Source organism: Elgaria multicarinata, chromosome 6, assembly GCF_023053635.1.
Source record: "Elgaria multicarinata webbii isolate HBS135686 ecotype San Diego chromosome 6, rElgMul1.1.pri, whole genome shotgun sequence".
Lineage (NCBI taxonomy): Eukaryota > Metazoa > Chordata > Lepidosauria > Squamata > Anguidae > Elgaria > Elgaria multicarinata.
The window spans coordinates 2545111-2557172 of record NC_086176.1 but is presented as its reverse complement, the minus strand read 5'-3'; the positions used below and the strand labels follow the sequence as shown (position 1 = coordinate 2557172).

The 12062-nt window shown below is 42.7% G+C and overlaps 1 protein-coding gene across 2 annotated transcripts in view; it reads right to left on the bottom strand.

Moving 5' to 3' along the window:
• The window catches only part of KAT6B (lysine acetyltransferase 6B), a 221996-nt gene that overhangs the window by 141849 nt on the left and 68085 nt on the right, over window positions 1-12062 (bottom strand). For both annotated transcript variants that reach the window (XM_063128836.1, XM_063128837.1), the window contains exon 3: window positions 5455-5563. In XM_063128836.1, coding sequence (XP_062984906.1) covers window positions 5455-5563 — 109 coding nt within the window. The remainder of the gene's footprint in view (window positions 1-5454; window positions 5564-12062) is intronic.

Sequence of the window (12062 nt, the reverse complement as noted above, 5' to 3'; positions counted from 1 at the left end):
TCCCCGGGGGTGTTTCCTGTGTTTCCTGCCCAAAGTAGCAGCCGTTTTAACTCTTTCTTGCCTTGTGTTCCTCTTTGCAGCCACAACTTCCCTTCCCCTTTCCATGATCTGCATGTGATGTAAACAGTTGAAATCAATGGGATTTGCTTTACAGTAAATCCCCTAACCCTGCTGGAGGCTCCCTCCCTCCCTCCCTCCCTCCCTCTCGGCAATGGAAGAAAACAGGAAGTGGGAGGAACAAACCGCAGACTGGGGATTTGAGGAAAAAACTATTAAAAATACATTGTGGGGCCCAGATCAGCGCATATCTATGGACAACACAATGGTAAGAAACGTTTTAATAAATACATGTGCCCGGGGACGTATAAAATCGTAATAAAACAATACATTTAATGACTCAAAAAATGACGTTTTATATATGTGTGTAGATCTGGCCCCACTCTCAGGGTGGAGAATGGTAGTCCCGATGTGGATGTTGTCTCCCATAATAGTCCCTTACATAGCGCCTGTATGGAGATCTATGCTGTTGGATCTGTGAGGGCTGAACTGGCTGGGATCAATAGCTATGGCGATAGATCCTGAATTTCCCCTTCGGATATCGATGTCGAAGGGCCAGCCTCAATCCTTGGTACCGATGGGGCAGGGCGAGCTGGCGGTATCGAGGAGAGGATTTGTGGATTCAGAGACCGTGCTGGTGGGGTTGGAATCGTTGGCGCTGGTGCTGAGCTAGGAGGTTTGTTTTTTGAAGCCTTGTCCTTCATTTTCTTTTTGCTTCCTTCTTTTGAGGGTTTAGCAGTGCGGGCTTTTTTCGACAATTTCTTTGCCATTGACATTGCCAAAGATCTCCCTGATAGTGGGAGGTCTGGTTGGCTAGATTGTGCCCGTTCTGGAGTTTGGGAAGCAGATTCAAACATTGTCTTATGATCTGTAGCTTCCAGCGCCTTTTGCCAGAGAATTGCTTGTAGGCGGTCCGTGCAATGTCTCTTTGTCTGCCTTGCAAACTTTGTCCAAAAACGACAAGTTTCGACAATGTGGGATTCCCCCAGGCACAGGAGACACCATGAATGTCCGTCCGAGGGTGGCAATTTACTACCACACTTGAGACATTTTCGAAAAGGGGCCTTAACGGCCATACATTCACATATAAGCAGTCCAACGCAGAAAGAGTAAAGGAAAAATAACGTTAACTTTTTCTTTCCGCAGAAAGAGAATGAAAATGAAATTATACTACACTAGATACAGAATAAGACTCAGCTATTGCTATCTCAACAGATAGCGTCCTTCAGCAAGTGCGGTTGAAGAGAACTGAGGAGATAGGCAGTAACCCAGGAGCGTGCGCAGTGGATGGTGGGGGAGGGGTTCCCGCCAAAACAACTCGGCTTTAGAAGTTCCGGAGCGAGCTCAGCCCAGGCGCAGAGCCCATATGTGTGATACACAGAGACCACGATGAAGCACCCACTATATCCTACAGTTCCTGGGACATTCTCCCAGGGATCATAGAATTCTGTAAGTTGCTTTTAGCTTTGCTAATTTATTTCCCACACCTCCCATAAAAGTTTGATATCAGATGAGAATGAGTAGATGATATTTCAGGTCCACAGCAAGAACAATGAATATTATGAGCCTAATTCTAAATAAATAAAATACTAAAAAACACAACAGAAAAGAAAAACAAATAGTGTTGCTAATAGCACTCTTTAAGAGGAGTAAAGCTGTGACACTGATACTAGGAGGGATTTATTTTATTCAAAAACACAGCATCCTTTGATATGTAAGGATTTATAGAGTAAATAAATTGTGAGGGAACTTAGGGAAGAAAAATGACAGTGATCATAATTAAGGCATGCATTTTGAGAGTTCATTTTTGATCTCAGCCATATAGGGCAAAAATAGATTTAACAAATATAGGGCAGTATCCAACGGGGCGCTTACTGATTCTGTTGAGCCCTGCCAATTCACTTCCGCTTGAGGAATGGAGATTTAGCACTTTTTTTCTGGGATGGTGTAGGTCAGCAGAGCTTGCTTGTTTCGAGACCTCCTCTAGCATTAAATTTCTGTTGTGTGAGTGGTGGGTCCTGCCGTTTGCGCAACAGAACTGGCGGGGCACAAGAGAACAAGTGAGGGCATAAGCACCCCATTGGATATTGCCCATAGAGGCAGAGACCTTTACACAATCTTATCAATAGCTTATATTTATTTATATTTATTTATTTATTGCATTTTTACACCGCCCAATAGTTAAAGCTCCCTGGGCAGTTCACAAAAATTAAAACCATTCAAAGTATAAAACAAACAGTATAAAAACTTGATATAAAATACAATATAAAAGCACAACTAGGATAAAATCAGCAGCAGTGCAGAAATACAAATTTAAAATACAAATTTAAAACAGCAAAGTTAAAATTGAATTTATAGACCGTTAAAATGCTGAGAGAATAAAAAGGTCTTCACCTGGTGTCTGAAAGAATATAGCGTGGGAAAGAAATAAACATTTTATTGCAATCTTATGCAATTTTAATTACCTGTTTGGGAAACATATTTTGAACCCCACAGGGGGAAAATGTGGCTTTGATATGGGGACAGGGGTTAAACACGCACAATCTGCTGCTTCGCCACTTCAAATTCCCCCATTCCAGAACCTGTTTTTCTTATTCATTCATTAATTTATTCATGAATGCATTAATTCAAGGTGTTGGGGCTCTCTTATATATCTTTGTGTGTAACTTGTAGTTAGCTCCTCAGTCTCTAAATAGTTAGGATGGCAAAGTGGATCCAATGGATTTCTGAATGCTCTTGGGGATTTTCCAGTGGAGAGAGCTGGTGATCCAGCCGAGGCCCAAGCCTCACTGTGGAACGGTGAGATGCGGAGGGCCATAGACTTGATCGCACCTGAGTGCCCTCTCCAGTCCTGTAGAGCCCGCTCTACTCCTTGATATACTAAGGAGTTGCGGTCAATGAAACAGGCTGGACGTCGGCTAGAGCACAAATGGCACAAGACTTGAAGCGAAGATGACCGAGCACGCTGTAGAGCGCATAATCGTGCCTATTGCGTGGCAGTGCGGGCAGCAAAGAAGGCTTATTTTGCTGCCTCCATTGCGTCCTCAAGTAGCCGTCCAGTGGAGCTCTTCCGGGTGGTCCGGGGGCTGCTAACATCATCCCCAGAAAATGGGGCCCTGGCTCCGTCCCTGGCTCCACTGTGACCTTTTTGCATCACACTTTGAGGACAAGATCGCTTCTCTCCGCAGCGAGCTTGATGTTGTTGTTAGTGCAGCTCCAGTTGAGGTGTCCGATGCCACCATCTGCCCAATTTAGTGAGATCAGTTCCAGTTATTGTGGCCTGATGATGTGGACAAGGTGCTTGCAGCAGTGTGACCGACCACTTGCCCTCTCGATCCCTGTCCCTCCTGGCTTATAAAAGCAAGCCGAAGAGGTCTGACTGGGTGGGTCCAGGGGGTGATAAATGCTTCTCTCCGGGAAGGGGTGGTCCCTGCTGTCCTTAAGGAGGCAGTAGTGCGACCACTCCTGAAGAAGCCCACCCTGGACCCGATGGTATTAGGCAACTACCACCCAGTTGCTAACACTCCTTTTTTAGGAAAGGTACTTGAGAGGGTTGTGGCGGAGCAACTGCAGGCACTCTTGGAGGATACTGATTATCTAGATCCATTCCAGTCTGGGTTCCAATCTGGTTACGGAACTGAATCAGCCTTGGTCGCCCTGATGGATGACCTTTATCGAGAGAGGGCCAGGGGGAATGCAACCCTGTTAATCCTGCTCGATCTCTCGGCGACTTTTGATACCATCGACCATGGTATCCTCCTGGATTGACTCTGTGGGATGGGCATCGGAGGCACTGTTTTACAGTGGTTCCAGTCCTACCTACGGGGTCGTTTTCAGAGAGTAGCATTGGGTGATCAGTCCTCAGCCTCTTGGCAATTGAGCTATGGAGTGCCGCAGGGCACCATCTTGTCCCCAATGTTATTTAACATCTATGTGAAATCCCCTAATGACCGCTCCGTTGGGAGCGGTCATTAGGGGATTTGGAGCTAAATGCCATCAATACGCTGATGACACGCAGCTCTAGCTCCTGTGACAACTAAATCAGGTGAAGCTGTGCAGGTCCTGGACCAGTGCCTAGACTCAGTAATGGGCTGGATGAGGGCCAATAAACTGAGACTGAATCCTGGCAAGATGGAAGCCCTGTGGGTGAGTGGATCCGAGTCCGGGAGACAGGCTCATTGCCTGTTCTGGATGGGGTTGCACTGCGTCTGAAAGAACAGGTCCGTAGTTTGGGGGTACTCTTAGACCCATTTCTGTCGTTGGAGGCTCAAGTAGCCTCCACAGCTCGGAGTGCCTTTTACCATCTTCGGTTGGTTCGCCAACTACGGCCTCTCCTGGACAGGGATAGCTTGACCACGGTGGTACAGGCATTGGTAACCTCAAGACTGGATTACTGCAACGCGCTCTAGGTGGGGCTGCCCTTGAAGCTGCTCCGGAAGCTGGAGCTAGTGCAGAATGCTGCAACTCGGCTGTTGTCTGGAGCTGCCCTTTTCCAGCATGTAACTCCTTTGCTGTGGGAACTGCACTGGCTGCCTATTCGCTACCGGGCCAGGTTTAAGGTTCTTGTACTTGTGTACAAAGCCCTAAACAACTTAGGACCAGGATACCTGAGAGAGCGCCTTCTCCCTTACCAACCTGCCTGGTCACTGAGGTCATCCGAGGGCCTGCTCCTGGTGGTTTCACATAGATGATCCTCCGATTGGAATCCACCAGGGGAAGAGCCTTCAGCGTGGTGGCGCCCCTCCTGTGGAATTCCCTGCCTCTGGAGGTCAGGCAGGCACCAACCTTGTACTCCTTTCGGCGCCTCCTGAAAACATCTTTATTCCAAGAAGCCTTTCTCTAACATGCAGCCTTGGATTACTGTTATTGCTTCTTTTAAAATTTGTTTTAACTGTTTTTATTCTGTTTTTATTTTCATTTTACCTTGTACACCGCTCTGAAATTTTTCAATGGGAAGTGGTATATAAATATTCTAAATAAATAATAATAATAAATAAAGTGAAACTGATCACAAAGTATTTAAATTATTGACTTAAATTTTCCTGTATATTTGAAGTAGTTCTGATGTGAGTGTAAATTTCACTGAACTCTCAATCTCCTCCAGCAGATGTAGCTGTAAACCACATATTACACTATTTATTTTATTTTATTACAATATTGAATGCTCCAAAACAGTGGAATTTAATTGTATCTAGACTTTTCATTTCATGAATGGAAAGAGCTTCTGTTGTGTCCATGGCAGGAACACTTCCACTCACTGAAAGACGCCGTTCTATGAGTGCATCTCTCCTTCCGTAAACAGAAGCGCCTTGTAACTGCCCATATAGAACCATGAGTTCTGCAAGCATACACACACAGAGACACACCTCTCTGGTTTGGCCAGACTGAAAGACTTACCACTGCTGCCACAGTCAGCACAGGAGAGAAGTTCTTCTGGCTTTTTCTCACGGTTTGATTCTTTTGTCCCCAAACAGAAGCTGCATATTGGAATGGGATCAGCTCGTGGCTATAGAAAGAAATAGTCAAAACAATTGTTAATTCTCTTCTACATAGTATCATGTTTCCTGTTCTCTTTACCTCAAAGCTATATTCCATTTTAATACAGAATGTTAGGATCTGCAATGGATCTGCAATGCATTTTACTAGCAGAAATTAACATTTCCCAATTTATCCTTTGTATTTTACTAATACATTAATGCCAATTTAGCTCTTTTTATTCTTAAAACAGTATTGAACATGCCGTAGAATCATAGAATCATAGAATAGCAGAGTTGGAAGGGGCCTCCAAGGCCATCGAGTCCAACCCCTTGCTCAATGCAGGAATCCACCCTAAAGCATCCCCGACAGATGCTTGTCCAGCTGCCTCTTGAAGGCCTCTAGTGTGGGAGAGCCCACAACCTCCCTAGGTAACTGATTCCATTGTCGTACTGCTCTAACAGTCAGGAAGTTTTTCCTGATGTCCAGCTGGAATCTGGCTTCCTTTAACTTCAGCCCATTATTCCGTGTCCTGCACTCTGGGAGGATCGAGAAGAGATCCTGGCCCTCCTCTTTGTGACAACCTTTTAACTATTTGAAGAGTGCTAGATGTAAAAGAGTGCTAAAATGTAATAGAAAATTTGTCAACATGTAATTATTCTTTTAAAGTCTTATGGGTACTAAGAAATACCTTTTGGAGCTGAAATTAAGAAACCACCTCTCATACAGGTAAAGCTGCATATCACATTGCCTTTTAAAGACTTGAGTAGAGAACCGGGCCTCCTGTATCTTTAACAGTTGTAGAGAAAAGGGAATTTCAGCAGCTGTCATCTGTATGCATGCAGCACCTGGTGAAATTCCCTCTTCATCCCAACTGTTAAAGCTACAAGAGCCCTGCCCTCTTTTGTATCTGGCCACTCTAGTATAGCTCCTACAGCTTTAACTGTAGTGATGAAGAGGGAATTTCACCGGGTGCTTCATGCATTCAAATAACAGCAGCTGAAATTCCCTTTTCTCTACAACTGTTAAAGGTACAGGAGTCCCGGTCCTCCTTTCCATAGGGTGACCCTAGACTTGAGGTGCTCCTGCAAGTTACACCTGTGGCTGGGAGGCATGAAAACCAGATCTTCCCACCCCACTGAAAAGAGAAGTTCAATAAGGTAGAAAAGTCCAGGTTTCATAAGACTCTTTTGGAAACATGTATTTCTACTTCTCAATTTACATATGCACTATTTTCATCCAAATAAGAGCGTAACTATAATTTAATACTGGAGTCTACTAAATAATATTACTCAGGTTGCAGTTCTACACACACACACACACACACACAGAGAGAGAGAGAGAGAGAGAGAGAGAGAGAGAGAGAGAGTCTCAATGCACTCAAGGGGATTATTTCAAAACAGACATGCATAGGTTTGCATTATTAGACTAACACTTGGAACAGAACTTTGAAACACTCAAACTGCAGAAAAAACTTTATTTTTTGTTTTCATTTTTAAAAAGTATTTGCTTTACAAGACACAGAAAATTTAAAATCATATAAAAGAAAATAAAGAAAATGTATGCTCAAAGTTAGATACATTTGTTTTCCTGTCATCAATATAAACTTGCCAGTTGAAGAATGTGCTGCAATACAGTCCTTTCTACTTTAATTTTCACACAGTGGGTTATTTCAAAGATCTTTTAACTGTTTTTTCAAGGCACATTGCCCTTACAAGGTGGAATAAAACATTCAAACCCACATAAATTACAATTTACACTTTAAAACTAAAATCAGTGACCAATGATAGCACATCCCGTTAATAAACTTACAGATTTTTAAAAAATTATAAACAGATCTGAAAAATGTGAAACATTTCAGCATAAAATGCCAGCCTCAGGCACAAGTAAAGAACATGTTACAACAGCACTTATAAACCAAGCCAGAACCAATTAAGAAGAGGCCAAGCTTCAATGGGGGGAATGAAGATTAATAATCTGCATTTGTATTCCACAGCCAATCAAGCCACATCATGGTTTGTTTCATCCCATCTTTTACATTGATATCGGGTTTCAGCTGATCAATGAGCATTGCCTCCTTAATCTTTCTCCTTTGAAGGCTTTGCCTTTTTTAGGGGTGCCCAACCTTTTTGGACCAGTAAGAGCTTTTGTGAATTTGAGACACTGCTGCGGGCACCACCACAAAATGTCTTTGATGTCTACCTTTCATGTCATAGAATCATAGAATATTAGAGCTGGAAGGGGCCTATAAGGCCATCGGGTCCAACCCCCTGCTCAATGTAAGAATCCACCCTAAAGCATCCCTGACAGATGGTTGTCCAGCTGTCTCTTGAATGTCTCTAGTGTGGCAGAGCCGACAACCTCCTTAGGTAACTGGTTCCATGTCTATGGATCTTAGGTTGTGTCTTATTCAGCAAAACCTTATTTGACACCACAATGTCTCTTTAATAAGGAATTGCCTACTTCAGCTATTGCTGGCAGTGCAATACAGTTAGTGCTTCTTTTAAACATAAGTTTTGGCAATGTTCAGTAGTTACTTCTTTTTGTGGGGAGCTTATTACCCAGAAAAAATGTATTGGAACAGTCTTTAATATTCACTGATGTACATCCTCTTTGAAATTATTTACCTGCTTCATGGAAATTAACAAATGGTTGGTATAAATGGATTCTCTTCAACCTTTTGACAGCTAAAAAACTAATATTACAACATTGGAAGAATAAAACTCACCTCCTTTAATGCAATGACTTGAGGATCTTACAACACTATCAATATTTGGAAGACTTGCACATAGACATCATTTTCAAATGGATACTTATTTGGATACTTGGTCCACTTTTGTTGCAGACCATGTATAATTGCTAGAAAGTTGTATGAACTTCATACAAATCCATGTATGTATATTTTTAAAAAAAAATTGGGGGAAAATAAAAATAAATAAGAAATGGGGTACCCCTGGGATATTATTACTGAATTGTAATTCTGCACACCCTGTGCTAGTGAAAAGACAGATGGTAAAGGACATGATTCTAAGGAATCAGAACAAAAGGGTGTAAAACTGGCAGAGGTTAATGATTATAGGTTATTAGTTCCAGCTGTTAGGAGTGTGAGGTACATATGTCTGTTGTGAAAATTCTATTTGTGACTGGTAAATTTGTGTGGGTAGCCCAAAATATCCCAGATCGCCATAACATCAAGGCTAATGTTATTTGTACTGCTCCGGTAACATTGAAACAACATCTTGTGATGTCTTGGCTGAATGATAACAAAGGGAGGTGGATAACAAAGTTTCTGGCTTCAATTACTCATTATACAGATCTGGATAAAATTGGCTACTTATTTACAAACACTGCGAAATCCATCTTGTTAAACCTGGCTTGCTTTGCAGTGAAAGCGGCAAAAATTAGGAAAGACTTAGTGTCCCCTGATGATAACTAAGATTGCTGGTAAAAATCCCAGCACTATATATGATGTTTTATATGTAAAAGTTCAATATTTGATGTTTAATACAATGCTGTAATGTAATGTAATGTTTTTATATCATGACTCTTGTATCTGGCTAAAACCCATGCTGGGTTGCCTTAATAAAATTTGATTTGATAACAAAGGGAGGTGGAGTTGCACTATATGTTAAAAATACCTATCCCTGCACAGAAATACAGACGGATCAGAATGGGAGCCCCATCAAGAGCATCTGGATTAAAATAAATGGGGCAAGGAATAAAAAGAACATGATAATCGGAGTCTACTACCGACCACCCAATCAAGGAGAAGACGAGGACAAAACTTTTGAGAAACAAATTGCCAGTGTTTCAAGGAAGTGTGATGTAGTAGTGATGGGGGACTTCAGTTACCCTGATATCTGTTGGGAGACCAATACTGCCAAAAGTGCCCCTTCCAAGAAATTCCTGACATGTGTGAGTGATAACTTTCTCCTACAGAAAGTGGAGGAAGGAACTAGAGGATCAGCAATCCTTGACTTGATATTGACCAATAGGGATGACTTAGTGAATAAAGTGGCAGTTACGGGAACTCTGAGGGAAAGTGACCATGTCATACTTGAATTCTTGATTATGAAGGAGACAAAAGTTGAGTGTAGCCATACACGTACTCTGGATTTTAGCAAAGCTGATTTTAATAAACTCATAACAATGATAAGTAAGGTCCCATGGCAAATGAGCCTAATGAGAAAAGGAGTGCAGGATGGGTGGGAGTATTTAAAAAAGCAAATTTTAAAGGCACAGTTACAAACAATTCCAACAAGGAGAAAAGATAGAAGACAACAGAGGAAACCAATGTGGCTCCACAAAAAGCTTAGAGATGACCTGAAAACAAAAAGGAATACATATAGGAAGTGGAAGGAAGGACAGGCTACAAAAGAAGAGTACAGATAAGTGGCGCAGAAGTGCCGAAATGGCATCAGGAAGGCTAAAGCTCAGATTGAGCTGAGATTAGCGAGGGATGCTAAAAGCAATAAAAAGGCTTTCTTCAAATATGTGAGTAGTAAAAGACAGAGGAAAGAAATGGTGGTTCAACTGCCTAATGAGGATGGCAAATTGATAACAGATGACAAAGAAAAGGCTGAAGTGCTCAATTCCTACTTTGCCTCAGTCTTCTCCCAAAAGCGGGTCTATGACCCCCCCTGGAAAAAGTGAAGCAGAAGTTGAGGGGGCAGGATTACAGTTTGAGATTGATAAACAAATGGTCAAAGAACACCTAATTTCCTTGAATGTGTTCAAATTTCCAGGGCCCAATGAACTGCATCCTAGAGTAATGAAGGAGCTAGCAGAAGAACTCTCAGAACCTTTGTCTATTATCTTTCCAAAATCATGGAAGACAGGTGAGGTGCCGGACGACTGGAGGAGGGCTAACATTGTCCCTATCTTCAAAAAGGGCAAAAAGGAGGAACCTGGGAACTACAGACCAGTCAGTCTGACATCCATCCCTGGGAAAATTCTGGAGCAGATTTTAAAGAAGTCAATTTGTAAACACCTTGAAATCAATGCAGTGATCACTAGAAGCCAACATGAATTTGTCAAGAACAAGTCCTGTCAGACAAATTTGATCTCATTTTTTGATAAGGTAACCTCCCTTGTGGACCATGGGAACGCTGTGGACGTCATATATCTTGACTTCAGCAAAGCTTTTGAAAAGTACCACATGACATTCTGATTAACAAACTAGCTAAAAGTGGGCTAGATGGAACAACTATTCGGTGGATTCACAGTTGGCTACAGAATCGGATACAAAGAGTACTTATCAATGGAACCTTCTCAAACTGGGGAGAGACAACGAGTGGGGTACTGCAGGGCTCAGTCCTGGGCCCAGTGCTCTTCAACATTTTTATTAATGATTTGGACGAGGAGGTGCAGGGAACGCTTATCAAATTTGCAGATGACACAAAATTGGGTGGGATAGCTAATACCCTGGAAGACAGAAACAAACTTCAAAGTGATCTTGATAGGCTGGAGTGCTGGGCTGAAAACAACAGAATGAAATTTAATAGGGATAAATGCCAAGTTCTACATTTAGGAAATAGAAACCAAAGGCACAGTTACAAGATGGGGGATACTTGGCTCAGCAATACTACAAACGAGAAGGATCTTGGAATTGTTGTAGATCGCAAGCTGAATATGAGCCAATAGTGCGATATGGCTACAAGAAAGGCAAATGCTATTTTGGGCTGCATTAATAGAAGTATAGCTTCCAAATCACGTGAGGTACTGGTTCCTCTCTATTCAGCCCTGGTTAGGCCTCATCTAGAGTATTGCGTCCAGTTCTGGGCTCCACAATTCAAGAAGGACACAGACAAGCTGGAGCGTGTTCAGAGGAGGGCAACCAGGATGATCAGGGGTCTGGAAACAAAGCCCTATGAAGAGAGACTGAAAGAACTGGGCATGTTTAGCCTGGAGAAGAGAAATTGAGGGGAGACATGATAGCACTCTTCCAATACTTAAAAGGTTGTCACACAGAGGAGGGCCAGGATCTCTTCTCGATCCTCCCAGAGTGCAGGACACGGAATAACGGGCTCAAGTTAAAGGAAGCCAGATTCCAGCTGGACATCAGGAAAAACTTCTTGACTGCTAGAGCAGTGCGACAATGGAATCAGTTACCTAGGGAGGTTGTGGGCTCTCCCACACTAGAGGCCTTCAAGAGGCAGCTGGACAAGCATCTGTCGAGGATGCTTTAGGGTGGATTCCTGCATTGAGCAGGGGGTTGGACTCGATGGCCTTGCAGGCCCCTTCCAACTCTGCTATTCTATGATTCTATGAAATGCTCAACCTGGGAATGCCCTATCTGTGTGGAAGGTAAGGGGGAGTGTGCATTTAAGAGTGATTGCAATGTAATTCTTTTTACATTGGTGAAACTGGAAGACCTCTCCTGAAAAATATATAAGGCACATTTGGCTGATATTCAGCATAATGAAACACATGCTAGACCATGGCTCCTTCATATGAGGGAGGAACATGCTGGCAGAGCAACTTTAGTGAATATTTCATGGCTAGCAGTTGAACGGAAGCTCCAAAGGAAA